General features: G+C 41.9%; 1 protein-coding gene and 1 long non-coding RNA gene across 2 annotated transcripts; one reads left to right on the top strand and one right to left on the bottom strand.

The window, feature by feature from the left end:
* Positions 1-506: 506 nt before the first annotated feature.
* LOC116653516 (protein FAM237A-like) lies at positions 507-6,706 on the bottom strand. The gene is made up of 3 exons (XM_032445097.2): positions 6,609-6,706; positions 3,953-4,368; positions 507-867 (listed from the first exon to the last, which is right to left on the bottom strand). Exons 2-3 carry the CDS (start codon positions 4,359-4,361, stop codon positions 719-721), a joined length of 558 nt encoding a protein of 185 aa, XP_032300988.2. The 5' UTR covers positions 4,362-4,368; positions 6,609-6,706; the 3' UTR covers positions 507-718.
* Positions 6,707-18,042: 11,336 nt separating this feature from the next.
* On the top strand, positions 18,043-20,062 carry LOC146760711 (uncharacterized). Its single transcript, XR_014947113.1, has 2 exons — positions 18,043-18,164; positions 19,247-20,062. It is a non-coding gene; the product is annotated as an uncharacterized LOC146760711 (long non-coding RNA).

Below are 20,062 nucleotides of genomic sequence, written 5' to 3'. Positions count from 1 at the left end.
ATAATAGATAATAATAATATCAAATTGCCTGTGAGAGTAATAACAGTCAGAGGAAACTGACTTGGTTACAAACAGCTTGCAAATTAAAAGAAAGAAGCAGTTTTAAGTCATGCATGAGAAATCCTTTGTTGAAATACTTTGCAAGAATGTGTTACGTTTTAGGAAGCACTTGTATAACTAGAAATCTAAGGAAATACCATGAAAATGTCCTATGAAAGCAAACAGAGGAGCTGGTGAGACCTGCCAACGTCTTTCATTAAATGTCAAGGTCTTGGGAAAATATTTTTAATAGGATGATGTCTTTCAGCAGTGGTTGCTTTGTATGTGTGTGTAGCTACGTGTACAGTAGCAGCAATGGTGGATGTTTTGGGCAACTTCCTGTTTTGTTTGTCTATGCTTCATTAGAGGATTAGTGTTTTCCTGCTTTGGCACTCAGAAGAAAATAGTTTGAGTAGGTCACATGCATTACATAAAGCCTGATATACATACAGATTGAAGCAGGCAACTGCTTATAAACCATGCAGTTTATTAGAGAGACTAAATTCATAGGCACTTAAGAAAAAAACAAAACAAAAACAAAACAACAACCCAGAAGTTAAATCAGATACAGTACTAGTTATAGGCATTTGTCCACCTGTAAATTAACATCAGTGAGACTTAAAATGCAAAAAGAAAAGAGAAACAGTTAAAAAAAATAAATACAAATTGTGTTCTTGGATTAAATATGTTGTTTCTTCTTTTCCCCGAGCTCTCCAATGATTCTTCCAAGTAACATAGATCTACTTTTATGCTTGTGTTTTTTTATTAAATCTTCAAACAAGTCTCTCTTCCTCAGAACTCGTGACCTCTGAATATGAGTGAACATCCCTGAAAAGTGATATTAAAATACACATAAGTAATCCATTTCAAAATGACAAAGAGCTACTGAGTGCTCAGTTTCCCACATCTGTGTTTCCTCTATCTTTAGCTGTTACCTTCCCAATATTCTCAATAGTAACTACGTGTTCTGGCCCCAGACCTCTCATTTTGGTGATAGTTCTCTCTCCATTTGTAAGCTGCCTTTCATTGACATACCGCTCTGGCCTTTCCCTTCATCACAGGCCTTCCTTCTTAGCCTTCCTATGGAACTTTTTCACTTCTAATTAGCAGAGTTAGAGCAGTTAGCTGTTGGACTCCACACAATCTTACGAACTCGTTGGCTTGCTGCTAGCCTTTCTGCATAACAAATGAGATCTCTCTTGCTATTTAGTAGCAAGTTTATTATTTCCTTGAGGAATTATAGAATATTTTCTTAGGAAAAATCTCCAAGAACAGAGTGGCTTTATTAATTTTAGAGATAATAGTCTTCTGAAAAAGCAACTGATCGACACAGTATATGTTTACTTACCAGACCTTAAATGCTTAATACAGCAATCTTTACCTCACTGTTCTCCTTAAAACCCTAGTGGAACTTGAACAGATTGCATTTGTCCCTGGCAGCTGGGCTATGTGCCAGCTCATGCCAGGCTCACCTGAGCCTGGTTACTTTCACCTGTGAGGGAAGTGCATAAAGCCGTGGTCATTTTGAGTGAGGAGGTAGTGGAGAAACTGCTGAGTGAGGAGGAGAGAAGCAGAGTTTTCTTGAATTTATAATCTTTGATTATTTATGTTGGTGTTGTGCTACATGTCTTCTTGAAGAGGATATTGTACAGCAGCTCTTCATTGAGATGTAAGTACAATAGCTTTATTTTCCTTGTGTGGTTTTTGGGTTTTTTGGTGGTTTTTTTTGTTTGTTTGTTTGTTTTGTTGGTGGTGGTGGTTATTTTGGTGTTGGGTTGTTGTTTTTTTTTTTGAGGTTTTATTTTGGCTGTTTGAAAGCTGTTGTAACTATGATGTATCTAACTACTCTGTTGTAATGCATTAAGTGACTTTTTGAAACCTAGTTTTTTTAATAGTAGTTTGAATTTTGGGAAAGGAAGAGAATGGTTGATTAAAGATACCTTGGTCACATAACTAAAGGATTTTCCACACTTAATTTAGAGGTGGCTGGTGCTTCTCTGTAGACTGCTCAGGGAGTTTTTATGCAGTTAGTTTAAGCAGGGTTTCACAAAATGGGGGTAGTTTGTCAGATAATTCAAATACAGCTCTTCTGATTTTTTTGTTATGTTTTTTGTAGATTGTGTATGAAGTTTAGGGTATCTCTAGGCCTATTGGTAACTACAATCAAGCGCTTAGCTGAGCTGGTTCAGAAGATGGTGTTTAAAACTGTAAGCCTGAATCTGAGCTACTTCTACCAGTGTCTTAATACACAGTCAAACAGATTTGTTTCCCCAAAAGGCAGAGCTTGAAGAACTGTGGAGGTGCTTCTTGCAAGCTTTCCTAAAGACTTTCCTAGTTTCTTTGGCTTTGCAGGTTTTTCTGTTTTTCTTAGACAAGTTTAGTTCCTGCTGCTCCCTGGTATTGAAAGTTGTGATAATCTTTAAGGTCCCTTCTGGCCCAAGTCATTTTCTGATTCTGTATCACTCGATTTTCACAATGATCTCATGGGATTTATCTTCTAGTTCAGAAATCAGGCATGGTGACAATAATAATACTTTAACACCAGCATTTCTGTGCCATGTCCAGATCTATCTTTTTTTCTAGTTCAGTATGTGTGAAGAACTGAAATGTATGTAAAGTACAGATTATTCCTGATTTATGACAATTTGCTTGTCAAAAAAAAAAAAAAAGCATTTTTAATGAACACTTAAGATGAATAAGGTGAAAAAAAATCAAATAAAGATGTTATCAACAGTTGTAGAAGGAGCAGCACTAGTTGACTCTTCTAAAACTGGCCTACTGAAACCAATTCATGTAGACGTGGAATGGAGAGCACAAGGCGATTCAAATGCAGTTAATGCTACTCTCTGAGATAAGAAATGAGGTTTGTACACATCTTTGCACATAATAAGTAGTAATTCAATTTCTCATCACTTTCTAGGGTGTGATTTGTCTCTGCAATTATTAACAATTGATTTCTGGTTTCACTAAGCAAGCTGGTAGGGTCAGGGGCTACAGAGATTAAAACAGCTGGTTTTGTTAAGAAACTTGGAGACCTGAATGAGAGGTTAGATAGCTCCTCAAAGAAATAAAATCTAGTCTGATGCTGCTAGAAGCTGCCTGCTTCCAACTGATGATAATCAATTGTGCAGTGAAACCAGACCATCTAGTTGTGATTTACAAAAGAAAAAAGTCAAAGAATGAGAGGGAAGAGGGGAGGGAGGAGTTTGTGTTTCTCTTAAAGCGTGAATATTTAGTAGTATCTTAAGATCCCTCTGTATAAGAGTAAATAAAAGTTGGTATTCATCACAAAACAAAAAAAAAAAATCAAACAAAACAACAAAAAAAAAAGGCACCATGCTGTTACTCTTAATCTTAACTGCTAGTCTTCAAGACTATGCTGTATTTTTCCACTGGGAATAGGGAAGCTAAGTGACATGCTACCTTTTGTGGATCCTACAGTGAAGTATCAGCTTTTGCCTTACTGCCTATGGAGATTCTTACTTTGAGTCTGTGGATTCTGCTCTCAGCTAGGGAACCTGGAGATAAGGAATTGCAGCACTTCAGTGTCATAGATCCTGTTCTTCCTGAAACTATAGCTGTGTCTGAAAGCTGAAGAATATCTTTGTTCAGTGGCTGAGCTGCTGTCTTTGTTTGAATCCTCCAATGTTTTATTTTCTACCCCCTTCTGCCTTTTCTACCCAACACTCATAAAATGGAACTCTAATGACAGCTTTTAAGTCTACATTACTAGGAAATCAAGTTTTTACTGTGATCACTTCAAACTTAAGTGTAGTTTTATGTCGGATTGGTGGGTGAGTTGTGCAGCACTGTCAGCTGTCTGTGTGCTATTACCATACAGCAAAATAAGTCTGCATTTTCTTCCTTTTCTAGACTGTTTACTGTCTGTGAGATATATTAAAGGAGTAGTAACCTTGGTTTCTCCCTGTGAACTGAGAAGGCAGAGTAGTGATCCTCTGTTGAGCTTCTGCAAGCTGTCTTCTTCCTAGGCCGTGGGTTCTGGAGAGCACACAGTCCACATAGATATCCCAGAATAGCTGAGCCAGGTCCCAGAACAGAGCCCCATGTTTCAAGTTTTCTGATGATTTCAGGAAGATCATGAAGTCCCAAAAGCCACTGACAGAGTCAGAAATGTGAGGCTTCCTCATCTCCAGTAAGACAGCTGAGGAGGATTCCCAGCACTGAGGGTCTGCTCGCCCAAGAGCCAGTGGATCAATCTGGCTATGGCAGAGGGAAGGTGTCAGGCAGAACATTCCCATGACTAGCAGGGAGTAGGTGAGCCTCATGCTGCAGTGGATCCTCCCCCTGTTACCAAAATCCATTGTGTCACTGAAACATAGCAAAAGCAATATAACTTAAACTTATTGCCATTAGATTCAGGAACAAAGCCCTGTACTATGCATTAGATGTTGATAGTAGTTTATCTGTTCTTTAAAAATTCTGATATGTTTTATCATATAAATGCAGTGGAGTTGCATTATTCTGTGCTGCAGAAGCATGTGTTAAAACTGTCAGTTTTTCTCACACCCTGTGATAAACTCATTTATCTCCAAGTTCTTTGTATTGAAAGCTTTTGAGATATTTGCAGATCCTTAACCCTTAAACTTTTCCAGTTAAGATCCATTCATTTTCGTCTTTTAAAAGTCTCGCTTTTCTCGAAGTCCTTTGAAACAGTCTGCAGACTCCCAGGGATATGCAGTTGCAGGCAGGAAACTGTTGAAAGCGTGTTCTAAGGAATTAATGGTAGTTTGCAAAATCACCCATTGTTTGGGGGTGTTTTACCTGCTAAAATGCAGAATGATTCTGAAAAGAAGGTATAGCAAAGCCATAGTACAGCATCTTTGAATAATAACTCTTAGGGGTAATAATGACCCAGTAGTCTCCATCAGAGTTCATCTATACCACCTGCTTCTATTGTGTATTTTCTAATATGTTTCTAGTGTTGTTTCTGTTGTGGAACAAGTTTGGGGTTTATTGTAATTTAGATCACAGTGTGCACAGAACATACTGTTTGTAGAAACCAGCTTCTGAGATTTTTTTAGCATGAACAATTCTGTTTAAAAGCAACAGCTCAGCATAAATGTTGTGGTCTTGGTTTGATTGTTTGGAGATGGTAACTGGTGGTGTGTGGGGTTGAGGTTTTTTGCTTTTAATGAAGAAGGGGGAAGCTACTTCTCTTAACCAGCTTAACTTAATCAGTGACTCTTCCATGAGTGCTCATCAAAAACAAAAAGCAGTATCTTTCTACTCTGTGAAAAAAAGATGTCAAAGACAGGATGTGTGCACGGAGGGATTGAGTGTGTGAAAGCAGCCTGGCTGCAGCCTGTGTGCAAGACCAGAGCAGGCCAAGCTGCTTTACTTGAGCATGTAGTATTGCAGGTCTAAAGGGCTCTTCTGTGATTTCAGTCCTGACAGTGATGTTCTTCTCTAGCACCCTGCCTGGTTCCATGGTCAGGTTCTGGGAACTATTTGACAGTAAGCAGTTGGAGAGTGACATCTATATCCAGTTTGATTTAGGATCCCATGAGAAATGTTGACTTGAAAGCCTTAGATCCTAAACTTGCATTTAATGAAGAGGGATAGAACACATTTCTCCTGCTGTTTGGACAGTTGTTAGTAACAGGACTGACCTTGTGCAGCTACCAGGATTTTCAGAAGCGTAATTCTCTGTACCCTACTGCTCAAAGCAGGTTAATTGGACTTAATTAACTTAGCTTAGTAATATTATCTTTAACAAAAACTTGAAAGAAACTTTGTTTAGAATAACTTGAGGAAACTTAAGCAAATATTTCAGACTAAGGAGTTATACAAAAATTGATTAGCTGTCATTTGGGCAGGGGCTGTGTCACTGGCTACTTTGCCTTTTCCTCCCCCCAGACCCCTTTTGGAAAGTTTCTGAGTTACAAAGCTGGGCAAGACAAGACTCTGGGCTCATCAAAATGAATAAATAAACACCAAACAACAACATAACAAAACAAACCCAAAGGGGCTGCTGCAGGTAGGGAGCTGGGAGGCTGTGCTGTGGGCAGCACTGAGTAGGGCCGGTACCCAGCCCTGCTGCCCCTCGCGTCATAGCTGAACTTAAGGAGCGTTTGTCAGCCAGCCTTCTAGTAGCCTTCTGCAAGCCTCGGGATTTGTTTCGGCAGCCGGGAGCTGGAGACGTGCTCAGGAAATAGCATTTTCATTAGTGCCTTACCTATGCTCATGGTGAGTTCTGCATTCCAACTATTAGGATCAGTCTGTCCATAAATTTTTCACGTGTGTGTGCTGTTTACACCTTGCGGCTCTTTTTTTTTTTTCCTCCTCTCTAACTGCCCCACCATCCTGCCTCACATAACGAACAGTGCCGTACAATAAAGGAGGAAAAAAAAGAAAACCAAAAAAACCACAACTAGCTCGTTGGTTATCACCGTTCCCCTTGGCTGGAGTTTCCAGTTAGGACCATTCACCCGATCCCGGAGCTTAAAGACGCCGCAGACGGTAGCGAGGAGCAGAGTCCGAGGGGACCGCCCGCGGGTTCCCCCTGCCCGGCCGCCCCGCGCCCCCCGCCCGCCGCCCGCAGCCCTTACCTCGGCGCTCCGGCGTGCAGGGAGGGCCGGGCAGGGCGCTTTCCGTGCCCGCCGCCGCGCTCCTTAAGAAGCCGGGGCGGGCATCCCGGCTTACTTTCTACGTCAGGAGTCGGGGGAAAGCCCCCACCCCCAGAGCCCTAGCCGCCGTTCCTGGACACTCAGCGCTAATTCCCTCTCCCCTCCCCCCGCCCACGAGAAAATGGGCCGCTTCCCTTAGCGGAGCTGGCCCTGCTACAAGGTGCGCTCCGCTCGCCTGCCCCGCTGGAAGGGGCTGTCAGTGAAGAACGGTCCCTGAGCTGTTACTTGCCCAAACGGCAGCGCTCTCCTTGTCTCCTCTCCCAGCAGTGATATACTGAGGGAAAGAAGGAGGTCTCCATGCTGGAGCTCCAGTTTTCTGGATTTTAAACCAGCTGAGAAGTTGGCCTAAAACAGTGGGGTTTTTTTTCTTTTCTGTTATTTATCTGTATGTTTATAATTTGTGTATTTCTGTGAATTTAGATACATGAACAGAGAAGTATGTTCTTTTCCTAATTCATGATTTTACAATGTCCTCATAAGAATAAACAGTTATTCTTCTGGTACTTCCGAGTAGTGAGAAAACACCCGACCTGAGCCAGTAGTTAACCATGATGTAGGACTTTGGCTAATTTGCAGATGTTCCATTTATTTTTTTCAAGAAGTGTGGAGTTGGGAATGAGGAAATGGGCAGCACCAAATGCTACCAGAGACCTCAAGAGGAAGTGAAGAGTGCAATACCCTGCCTTTGAGACACAGAATCCTAGAATGGCCTGGGTTGAAAAGGACCATAGCGATCATCTAGTTTCAACCCTCCTGCTGTGTGCAGCGTCACCAACCACTGGACCAGGCTGCCCAGAGCCACATCCTATGTTGATTTTCCTTGCCCTTCTTCATAATTTGGTGAGTTATGGGTAGGTATGGGGGGAAATGGGGGGGAGCAAGAAGGTACTATGTGGAACCCCCTTAGCAAGTGGAAGAACTGAGTAACAAGTATGGTTTCTCATTGCCTTTGTGTGTGAGGGTTGAGCCAGTCAAGAGAAAATAGAAAGCCCTGCTGTAAGACATGGGTGTTGTGATGCAACTTGTAGGCAGCTCCAAAGTAGGAAGGGTTCTGATGCTGCTTGTGTTTATTGTTGGCCTGGGCACAGGAGGACAGAGTAGCATAGGACTAAGATGCTGTAGAAATATGTTTTAGTTGCTGTTGCTATATCTGTGGTGAAGTACTCTGGAGGGCCGTACTCTTTGCTGTGGAATGTAAAGCAAAAGGCTACAAACAGTAAAAGAAAACGCAGGTTGTTTCTTGAGAGTTGATATGTTTCTGCCAAGCTGGAACCTTTCTGGATTCATTGTTAAGAAATGAGTTTATTTAGTTGAGTTCCCTTCTGGGGAGCACTTTATCTAGTTTTGGATCAAGGACAATATTGGTTTCTTTCCATTCAGAGTCTTTCAGATAGACTCAAGGGGGCTGAACTAGGTGTTCTCAGGGAAAAGAGAGTCACTGCTCAGGGGAAATACTGCTACAGATAAAATACTTGGCTCCACAGATACTTCCTGAGCCTACTGTGCTCAGTTGGCTCTGAACCAGAGCACTCACATTCTATTTCTGGGAAAGATGCTCTTGTTAATTGGATTCATCACCTCAACCTTCTAGCGGGGAAGAAATGTAGAACTGAATTAGATGGCAAACCGTTCTATGAGCTCTCAGTAAAGCTTTCTGTGCCCTTTTTAGGCTATGAATAACCTTTATTTCCCTGTACTGCAGGATGTATTCCCCTGAAAGCCAGTGTTCATGTCTTTAGTGGATCTCTGTATCTTATGAATAAATTTGCTCCCTGCAAGCCCTCCAGTGTGGTTTCGCACTGACAGCTAACAGACAAGGCCTTCTAGTTGCTTGAGCGGTGTAAGCATTTTTACAGATTTTTAGCAAATTGCATTCAGCACTGAGACTGGGAGGCAGCAAAGCGTGATGGTCCTCATGCTGCATCCTTGCCTGTAGTTCCTATGAGCAGTCACATGTAAAGCCAGTATTAAATTTTATAAGATGATGTTGTCTCAAACACGTCTCATTGGTTAGATGAGAAATTAAGAAATACTTTTAGCTGAAATGTCATGTTTTGTTGCTCTGAGTTCCTTATTGTCCAAACTTTGTATGAAATCCAGCCAAGCGACAGCAAATGCAAAACTTGTGATTCTTTGGGGTTCCCCTCTCATAAGTTCTGTTGGTTTTTAATACATGGAAGAGATTTCCTTGCCCCCTGCTCTCTTTCAAAATCTTCAAAGGCAAAATGGGGCTCTGACTCCCACTTATACCTTTGCAAATTCTCTTTTAAGCAGGAGATAAAAACTGGCTCCCTGACAAACATAACTAAGAGCTTCTTGGAAATGAAATACTTATGCTCAATCCAAAGTCTGTTTGAGTATTTTTTATTAATTTTTAAGATGTTATTTAGAGAGCTTCAAGTCAGGACGTGGAGTTTCACTACTGCCTGGTGAAGGACATTGGAAGTCTCTGAATACAGAACTTGTTTGAAAAGTTGAGTGACTGTTTCAATAAATTAATCTCTGCTAGAAGGTGAAATAGTGAGGAGCCTGTGTCCTATTAGCAGGAGACTGAGATTCTGTAAATGGAAAGAGGGGCAAAAGTGGAAAAAATTCTTCATCCAATGATTTGCTCACACCTACATCCCTTCTGCAACTTGATAAATAGCCTGTATCGGTTCTAGTGTTGTATCAAGGAATGGTACTTAAGCTTTTCAATGCCAAGTGCCTCTTTTTTTTTTTTTTTTTTTTTCCCCTGTCTTGTATTTGCTTTCAAAAGCTGGACAAACATACCTGCCAACCAGATCAGAAGGCTGATGGTCCTGCCTGTGGCAAGAGGGTTGGAAATAGGTGATACTTGGGCTCCCTTTCAACACACACCTTCCTGTGATTCTATTCTATGATTATTTACAGAGGACTGTGCTGGCTCTGCTTGGTTGATTAGCTCTATGTACAAAGAAATAACTTGTTTGCGGCATGCAAGTATCACAAAGATGCATTATCTTCTAGCCTTTCCAGTTAAGGAATAAAGGGCATATTATAATGTCCTGTTGAGTTCTGTAGGTATGTGTTCCACTATACCTATAGCATTGCATGAAGTAGGGAGTGCCTAAAGAAACCTGAAGATGATGTGTAATTGTCATGGTTTTGTAATTTTGCTATCAGTATTCCACATCATAACATCATGTAAAGTGTGGATACTTCTATTGAATGTGCAGTCCACAGAAGAAGACTACACATCCCAGTTGATTCTTCACTACTGATGGGTGTACTGCAGTACTGGTCTTATCTGTGGAGTTTCTTTATGTCCAACTCATTTTTCTCAGTTATATTTTATCTTTGATTTCATAGTAATCTCATTCTTTCTGCTCAGCTGGGTCCTCTGGATACAGCAAGGCTCTTTCATTTTTGTGCAGTCTGGCAGATCACACCAGGGACTTTGCCGTCCCATTGCCCTGTGTTGCAAGGCCATTATTTAAAGCCATTAGTAGGACAAGACTGAGGGAGAAGTAGTCATTCTTCTAAGTGCAAGTGTCCCTTGACCATCCATGAGATAACACATTTGTCCTCTCTGGCAGCAAATGATGTGGGCTGGGATCCCCTGTATCTAGTTTTTAAGCTGTTGTCTTAGAAGTCATATTCCTCATCAACTCCCTGGTTTCTCCTGTCATGCAAGCTGGTGGATTGAATCTGCAGGCATCGTGTTTCACAACCCCAGTGCTCCTACTGGTCCTCTGAAGTCTCTGATGAAATGGCCCACAGAAAGGGCAGGAGACAACAGCTCGTGGTGTGGACACTTGGCTTGAAGCTCATCAGTTATTAGCATCAGGTCATGAGTTGTGGGGTTTTTTTCTAGCCAAGGCTTTGAAGGTCTCCACAGGTGAAATTACAGCAGTCTCACTAGCTACCTGTTTCAGTGCTGTGCAGTGCTGCCAGTGGAAACTTTTTTTCCTACTATTTAGATTGAGTTTCCTACTCTGTTGCTCTACTGCCCCACTGTAACTCTACCAAGAAAAACTTGTATCTGTCTTTCTAGTTATTTGAAGAGAAACTCCAAGAAGTTATTAGATCATTAGTTGCCTTTGTAAAAACAAACAAACAAAAAAAACCCTGCACCAGCAGATGTGACCTTCTGTTACCACTGCTGAAACGCACCACCCATTGCCTCACTGTGCTCACATACGTTGTTTGGTCTCCACAAATATTCAGCAAGTGTTGATGTGTGTTGTTGGTGCCATCTTTTCCACGCAGGGGACTTTGAAGACAGAACTATGCTTCATACACGTTTCCTTGGCAGAAATCTCTTTGTCAGACTTCCCCTCTGCTGCTATCTCTCAGATGGCAACAAGATATAATGGAATATTGGTAGGAAGGTTCAATCTCTACTGCCATACCGCAAATATCCGCCTCTGACACTGTGCCTGAAGAATAAAATAGGAGGCGTTACCTTCAGAGCAGACCTCATGGCACCAAAGAATGTCTTGATATAGGATGCTAAATGCAAATAACTTTTGTAAAGGATGTGACAGTAGCTATCCAATATTTCACCTCAGAAACACACTGCCATGCAGCTTGGTGGCTGTCACTCACCTTGCAGCATGGCACTCTCCTGGTCAGCCAGGTGTGATAGTAGGAGGCTGCCTGCTTGGCTGTGAGGCTGTTTAAGGCAACTGGTCTGCAAGAAGGAACTGGAGGCAGGAGAGCAGATTTCTAAGGGCCAGTGGGGGGGGGGGGGGGGGGAGTTGTCACAGGAGGCTCTGTGTAAGAACAAGGGTGTTTTGTTTTGTACAAAAGGATGAACTCAGCTTTCTTTTGTTGCCTGGTGTGACCCGCAAATAATCTGCTTTATTATGTGTTTTGCTGCCAGTTCTAGCCTAGGGTTCTTTGGCAGTCATAAAGTACTTGCATCACACTAACCCAGAAATGCCTCATCCATTTTGCTACTGCTGCTGTCTGAGGAAGATGGCTGTTTCCATACAACATCTGGTTAGAAATACCCATACGCTGTCAGATGTAAGTTACTGTCAAGGATATTCCTTAGTAACTTTCCAAGTGAAGTGGTACATTCTCTGACTAAAACAGATACATTCTCAAGGAGCGGTGTGATAGAGGCATTCATAGAGTACGCTGCACCTTAGACATGCTTAATGAAAGATAGAACAGGAGAGGAAAAACCTTGTTAAATCAGAATAGTCTCTCCAATTGCTCAAGAGCTGATTTAAAGATTTAAGAATTACTTTGAATGCCTAGATGCAGGCCTGTCAGAACCATGTTGGGCAGCTATCTCTGCATAAATCAGAGCTCCCTGGTCTAGATGCTGAAGGTCATGTCTGAGTAAGATGTCTTCTGTTTTATTATTATTCAGAGTGGAGAATATCCAGCCAAGTCATAGGAAGGAAAACTGATGCAAAATACAAATCTTTTGTCTACCTGTCCAGCCCTCTGTTCCAACAGCATGCAGGCAGAATTCTGCTATGTAAGGGAATTGTTTCTTTTTTTTTTCCTCTCTGAATAATGTGGTTTTTTGAGTCTAGAGTTCAAAGCTTCATTGTTAAACAAAGGACTATTAAAAAGTCTTTAATTTCCTGAAGCTTATAGTGAATGATGGAGGGTACTATAATAGTTCCAGTTTCTTGGAACTGCTTTTTCATTACACAGAAATCCCAGTCAAGCATGTATTGTCTGTAAACTATGTTTTTGTTAATGGCAACTTCAAAATGGAACAAGTTTTGCAATAGCAACGTAGGGTTCGGATGTACCTGAAAGGAAATAAGGGAAAGATGAATGACTTGAGAACAAACAGGCTTGCTTGTGCACTTTGTCTGCATTCATCTGATTTCTTTGTCAACATGCCCTGCTCCAAGCGTAGTACAACGAGGGCATAGATCTGGGGATGAAACAGATGGACAGAATATGTCAAATGCCTACATAAATGTATGAGAGCAATACTGAGGTTTAGACTGTGGTGCTTGTTTATAAGTGACTTGAGCTTTCTCCTTCAAAGTGCTGATCTGTACTACTTAAAGCTATTGCAAGCATTGCTACAGCAAGTTCTGAACTTGCACAAAAATCTATTCTTACGGCCATGGATTTCTGAACAGATTTTTAGTTGTTGTTTCATTGTTGTTGTTGGTTTAATAGGCTGAATGCCCCCTTTCTAGATGGAATTCTGGAAATTAATAAAATAAGAGCTTAGGATAAACATCTGTTTAGGTTGTTTTTCTTATCAAAGTTTTATAAGCCTATGCTATTTCTAATTAAATGTAACGTGATAGAGTATAAACATCTGTCCACATTCTTAGCTAACAAATTGGTGAAGAGCTGAGTTCTTCTGTAAGGAAGTTTTTTCTTGGTTTTTTTTTTTGTCAGCTTGTTGTTGTTGGTTTTGTATTTTTTTTACTCTAATTGAGAGAAACTTTTCTGAAGAAAGAACTTCTAGGTCCTTCTTTGACACAGTTTGCTCCCCAAGCTACATGGTATCAGGTGGTGCAAAAAGACAGATGCTGTCAGGAAAAAATGCGGCTTGGGTTTTTACTTTTTCTTAATAGAAAAAGTCAAAACTACCCATATGCCTGTATGCTTAATTCAAAAAGTTTAATGCACGCATTAAACTTCATATGTTGTGAGCAGTTTGTTAAATGTCATCTTTTCAGATGCAGGTAGCCCTGTAACAACGGTACTGGGACAGTTTTTGCCTGTTTCGGGTGACCTGGATCAAACAAAGAGGTAAAGCAGCTTTATTCTTGCCATGTATTAAGCAGAGTATAAACTTTCCTTCTCATAAAATAGCTTCTTGTGTCTAATATCAGGAGGTAACAATTGTATGCGTTTTCTAAGGACAGTTTAGCTAGTTCAGACAGGTTAGTTTTACAGTCCTTGGTGCTTTCTGTGTTCAAATTCTCCAATTTGAGAATGTCAATAATAACAGGACTAGAAGTGCACTTTTCCGAGAGAAACATAAAATCCAATTTTTCAAACTTGAATTTGGTATTTATGTAAGTTACACTATTTCTGAGAACTGTTCTACAGCTCTTTTGAGAGCTGAAGGAAAATACATTGACTTCTACCAGACAGAGAATATTTTCTTCCAGTAGGATTCCTTACACTTTTTCTTGACTAGGACTTAATAGTCAGTGAGTCTTCATAATTTTCTCAGCTGTTATTTGCTAAAGGAGTGGTAGAACCGTATTTCAATTTATTTTTAATAATGGAAACAGAAGACTAAAAATCTTTGTGAGTGTTTGATTTCTCTCCTTACTTCCAGCAGAGCTGGTAGCAAAAATCATTCAGATCTTTACCTGTTAACTTCTGGTTAGTGTTAAATTAATGTTATGTCAGAGCAAACACCGGAAATTGTTTGTGGGCAACAGCCACCCTCATAAAAGAGGAAATTAAAACCCCAAGGGCCAGATGGAGCAATGAACTATAGAGTTTTTCAGCACTAGAAGTAGTGTACTGACAAATTGGTACCTAAACATTCTAGAGATGTAGACAGGATTGGAGTTTTTTTTTGTGGTGCAGGACTTCTCCCAGCAGTACTGTGGAAATAGAAAACAACTTCATTGTGAAACTGTCACTATTTAGTCTTTATTTTTCCCTATTTTCGTATCACTATTCCAGCCTCATTTCATCACTGCATATATTTTTCTCTTGTGCCTGGTTTAGAAGCCTATTAAGATTTGCATCCTGTCAAAAGCAGGAACAGGCAATTCTTGAGAGACACTGACTGCGTTGAATCTAATCATCATCATCAAAGGTTGCTGCAGGTCTGCTGTGATTTGGAAACTGTGCTAGTGTGGAAATAATTATGGAAAAGGTACACATTATGGATTGTCAGAGACCAATAATAATGTCTGAATTATTAATACAGCTTAATTAGTCACTACTATTTGTAAAATTCAGTGGCAGTAAATATTTCCATTTTCCAGACATTTCTGAATTAAAGGGGGGATGCTGTTCTCTCTCTAGGAGCTAGTCTGATCATTTTTTGTTTGTTTGTTTTTTCCAAATACATGTATAAACATATATAACATGCACACAGATGTGTGTATATATATTATGCAGAAATTATTTTTTGTCTTGTATGGACAGACCTTTTTGTTATTTCTATGTTTTATCATTTTTCCTTCATTTAAGAAATGCTTGGGATTCTTTAGAGCTTCAAACTATTTTTTTATTTTTATTTTTTTACTCAGCATCTGTCTTGTAGAATCACTTTGTCCAGTTCTGCAACTTTCACATACTTTTTTTTAACTCTAACTGCATATGAGCACATTTAACAGCTCTCTTCTTCATCAGAGCAAGAGATAAGAACTGTTGAAGTAATTTCTTCCATGGAGCCGTCCTTGCAATTGGAGCTACTAGTAAGATTTTTCAGAGCCACACGGGGCATCTTGAATATGCTGTTTTCTGCATTATAGTATTAGGAAAAGCAACAAGGAAGTTTTCCTTTCTGATGCAGAGTCAGGGTTAAGCGGTCAAGTGAAATTCATGGAAGCCTTTCCCTCGACTTCTGTTAGTTACAAAATCTAGTTATAATATGCAGGGATTCGCTCATATCCTGCTTTGTCCCTCTGCACTTCACCCAGTTCCGTAACTTTGTCTTTTTGGGGACAGTCTTGTATTTGTATAGTGTCATTCCCTGTTTCCTTTAGTTCAGCTAAATGCTTTACTACAGTACAGCTACATCGTATAGATGGCATCAACAGACTTCACTGAATGCACGACTGTGACAGCCAGTTTAACAGGTAGCAATATCAGACTATATAATCCTAGGTAACTCCTTAACTTCATGTGGAAGTAAATGGATTACATACAAGTATGTGGATTTAACTTCGTAAGGAACAGCTGTCTTGTGTTAGTATGATGAGTAAGAAACTAAGGCAACTTTTCAACAAGTAAATAATAATATCTACCATTTGTATAGAAAAGGTCAGCAGCTTGCTTGATGTTCGTATTTTTCTAGATCTCAGGCAAGAGTATAGCAAGTTTTTAGAAAGGTTCAAATTGATGGCAACAAAATCCTTTCGATATCTATTGTGATTTCTAAATTCTGTTTTAGCAAAGCTGGAGAAGAAGGTACACGTTGCAAATTTAATTGTTTTAAAATATCTGAAATATGAGCAGAGAGAAAGGGTACATGACTCTTCTGATAATTGTTTCTGGCAATTTCTTGAATAAGGGGCAAACACGTTACATTCATGTCTAAGTAATAATTAAAAAGTGTGATCATTTCCACGTGTTGTGTTGTAGAAGATACTCAGCATTTGCTGTGAGACTCACAACTGTAGCTGCAGGGAGACACCTCATCTTTGGCAGACTGGTACGGGAGAGTGATACACTTAGAGACAGGGAGAATCAAAATACAGTTCATGAAGTTAGATCAATATTGTAGTATCACATGTGACAGGTTTTGGAAAGAGCTTCTCTAAGTAGAGCCAAAAAAATGCCTATGTTTTGAGCCCTGCTGCTTTCCACAGACAACTAAGAAAATTATAAAGGTACTCAGAAGCTTGTAAGTTATTTCTGTTGTATCTTCCATATAATGTAAGGAAAAAGAAAACAAGATGAGTTGTATTAGTAAGCATTTAGTTTTATTGACATTCAAATGTAAGTTTAATGAAGATTTCTCTTTGAACAAGGTGACATTTGCAATATTAACGTTCAGTTAAAAATGTTATTATTGTTCCCCAGAATGAGATGTTTGCAGCTTCGTTTTACTCCAAGCATCTTATGTCCATGTTTTGGGCTTCAAATCATCTGATTTTCAGAATGTTCAGTGGTGTTGAACACAGCCTGAAGTTAAAGAAGGAAAAAAAACCAAGAACACAAAGTCATATATATTGTCTGGACATTCTGTAGAAAGCAATGTTTGGTATCTATGATTCATTTTCATAACCTGTTCGAGCTGTACTGAAGATGAGATCTTTTCTCTGTCATCCTCAGATATTGGGTTTGGGTCCTGTACCTGTGCTACAGAAGCTGCAGTTGTGTATCTGTCAGTCTTAAAAGCCTGGAGTGTTGTTCTTGCTCATATAGAAAGTATGCACTTATCTAGTCCTGCAATAGGGTGCTGAAAGTGCAACCTTGAATGTTCTTCATAGGCCCAGCTGAACTGTGGCATTTTTCTCCACAATGACAACCCAATGGTGTGGAAAGAGCTACCTATGCATGAAATCGTGGGTTTTTTTGGTTTTTTTTTTTTTTTTTTTTTTTGTTGTTGTTGCTTCTGGTCTATTTTCCTTTAACTTTCCAACAGTAACACTGTAATCTATATCATTAAAATGAAGCCATTTTCCTTCTCTATGTCTGGCTGAACTGGTGCTGGGAAAACCCATTCTCCTTTGAGTTTTGTTTCTGCCACTAATTTTCTGGTAACTATTGTTTCTACAGTCACTATTCTAGAAAGACCTTGGTGTGAATCTCTCCATCTTTCTCTTTTCTTATTCCCAGATGTCTTCCCGCTGTAGTCTTTTTCCTTTTTGGCTGTGAAGGTGCACTGAACTGCTGCTGGCCTTTCCTCGACTCTGTTTATACAGAAAGACCACCAGTGTTCTTTTGGTGTTTTTTTTCCCAATAAATAGTTGCTTTCTTAGAATACCGATAGTTTTGGAGAGAGGGAATTGCTGTGTGCTTGGCTCAAGTTGGAAAAGGCAGCAGCAGGTATAAATTTACTATGTATATGAGGAAATCCAGACCTAGACAGAGAAATGAATATTTGTGCGGCTCCCACAGAACATCCATGTTGATTTTAAAAGGCAAGACACTGGCCCTCACTTAGTTTCTCTGCAGAGCGTTTTTTTGGGTTTTTTTTTTTGTTTGTTTTGTTTTTGTACCGTTGTACAATGTACATTTTTGTACCATTTTCTACCATTGCTACAATGAGAAATAAAGTAGCCAAGCACAGAATGAAAGGAATGTAGCAGAGGGAGCAGTGCAAAGCACAGAGATTGGGTGAGGGTTTCCCAGTAGGCTGTGTAAAGAAGTTAAAAGATTCAAGCCTCTCTACAAAACAAATAATGTCCCTCATCTGTCAGGTGCCCTTTTCCCTTAGTAATAGTATTTCTGAGCTCAGGGGTATTTGCTGTGGGGGCAGAGGGGGGAGGTGTGATGGTGAAGAACTCCTTTAAAATATACATTTATTTTAATTATGTTTGGGGGGTGAGTGACAACAGCTGTGGGGCTGCTCTGCACTGAGGGTGGGCGGCAACGGGACCCACAGGTGACCGTCAGGTGAGCGCGGGCTGGTGCCCTCAGCTGGGAAGGGCGGGAACGCTGAGGGGAGAGAAAGAGGCGGGAAGAAAAGAGGCGGGAAGAAAAGAGGCGGGAAGCGACTCAGGTGTTCTCGGTTCTGATTGGTTGGCGCTTCGGGGCAGCTATAAAAGGTGCGCGCCTGAGCAGGTGCGTGAGGCGTTCTCCTCAGCGTGTGAGAAGGCACGGGGTGCTGTGAGGGAAAGGCGGCGGAGGAGGCACGGGCGGCAAGCGGTCTCCAGAACCGAGGTGCGGCGGGGCTGGGGGGCAGCGGGGTCGGGGCCGGGCCGAGCCGAGATGGGTCGGGGGTGGGTCCAGGCCGGGCCGAGGTGGGTCGGGGCTGGGGCCGCGCCGGGCTCAGGTGGGTCCGGGACGGGTCGGGGCCGGGGCTGTAGCGGCCGCCGCTGCCGCGTTTGCTCCAACGGAGGGCAGCCAGAACCAGAGCAGCCACGCGTGCTGCGATGGGGGGTGGCCTGGGACGGAGCTGCCCCGCGGGCTCTGATGGCTGGTGAGCGGGAAGGAGCTGGGTCTGGGCCCGTCTCATGCGCTCTGATGCCGGGCGGAGCCGGGGCCGGGGTGTCTGGGCGGGCTCCGAGGGGAGCGACCTCTGAAAGTGCTCGAAGAGGAAGGACGGAGGCACGCCAAGAGTGGCAAGTTGCCACGTGGAAGAAGACACTTGGAAGAAACAGTGAGCAGCAATAATAAAGAAATATCAACTCCTTGTGATGTGTTCAAACAAACTTTTTTTTTTTTTTTTACTTTTTTTTTTTTTTTTTACTTTTTTTTTTTTTCTTTCACAGTAACAGGGAGGTGGGAATGGGGGAGGGAGGGGATGATGAAAAGGGAGAAGCGCTAAAGTGTTGCTCCTGGGTATAAGAATATAAATGTGTTTAAAAACCCTATAGAAGGGAAAGGGTGGATTTTCAGAGAAAACTTCATGTTTGAATGTTAAATTTTGTATACTACATTAAGACAAACCATGATAATAGATGTAACAAGTGGAAAATCTTCCTTGTAAATAAGGTGAATTTATGCGAATGTGAACCTCAAATTCACCAGACAAGGAGAGGAATATGTAACCTCTCCCTGTAAAAGGGCCACTATCACAATTCAGAAGAGCCAAGATGGCACAATGATTGACATAGCACAGAACAATTTCTGTATTGAGGTTCAGTGTCCTCCCAATAAAAACAGTGCAAGGGGGGAATGCAAAGTCTTCCTTGGCTAGGTGGTCATGTGCCGAACTCCTTTGCAATGTCAAGTTTCCCTTTTCCTTCATGTGGGGGGCTTGGCATTCCACATGATTAATGGTGTCCCTGCTATTGTTTCAGGAGCTGCTGCAGAAGAAAGAAGGGGCAGCGCAAGGGACCTGGAGGCAGGAGCGAGCAAGAAGAGGAAGCAGAAGCCTGCAAATGCGGGGGGGAAAGAGAAAGGCATTCTGGGCAAAGCACCTCCCTGTTAGCAGGGGCATAGTCACATTTGAATTGATGGTTGCCGGCGCCTTGGGTGACCCGGCCGGCTTTGTGCTGGGCGACCTCCCTGTAAGCAGGGCTTGGGTCTTTGCTGTAGTTGTTGGCCTTTTGCCTTGTTGCTCCTATGGCTGTCTGGGGAGCGTGGCACCCTGTAAGGAGGGCGAGAGCCACCTCTCCGCACCTGAGTGGGAAACGGAGCCCGCCGGACCCCGAGGCCACCCTGTAATCAGGGTAGTGCCTCTTCCGTGCCCCTGTCCCTCCCCCTGCCCCGCAGTGCCGTTGCCTGCTGGTGGCCTGTCAGTGTGCCAGCCCTGTAGTCGGGGCGTGTGGCGCGGCATTTGCCTTTGTCCTTACTTGAGAAGCCCTTTGGCACGTTGAGGTTTGTGGCCTCCGTGCGGCCCCGGAGCAGGTCACAGGCTCTTGTGTGTTGCTCGTGGTTGTGGGTTTATTCCTAGGCGTTGGCTGCGCTGCGTTGTCCTTCCCTTCTGGAAAGTTGCACCTGTGTGTGTGTGTCCCCCTTCCTTCCCTGTTTGCGTTGCGGAGTGAGTGAGCGAGTGTGCTTTCCTTTTAGGCCCCCACAGAGATGGCTGCAGCTTAGCTGTGACTTCCTAGGGGGGAATGGAGGACTTGGTTGCATGCCTGAAGGGGAGGGGGGTACTTGCCCCCCATTAGTCC

The sequence above is a fragment of the Coturnix japonica genome, chromosome 5 (assembly GCF_054131305.1).
Source record: "Coturnix japonica strain WE chromosome 5, WE-NBRP24, whole genome shotgun sequence".
Classification (NCBI taxonomy): domain Eukaryota; kingdom Metazoa; phylum Chordata; class Aves; order Galliformes; family Phasianidae; genus Coturnix; species Coturnix japonica.
The sequence above is the reverse complement of the archived record's forward strand: the minus strand, read 5'-3'. Positions and strand labels throughout refer to the sequence as shown.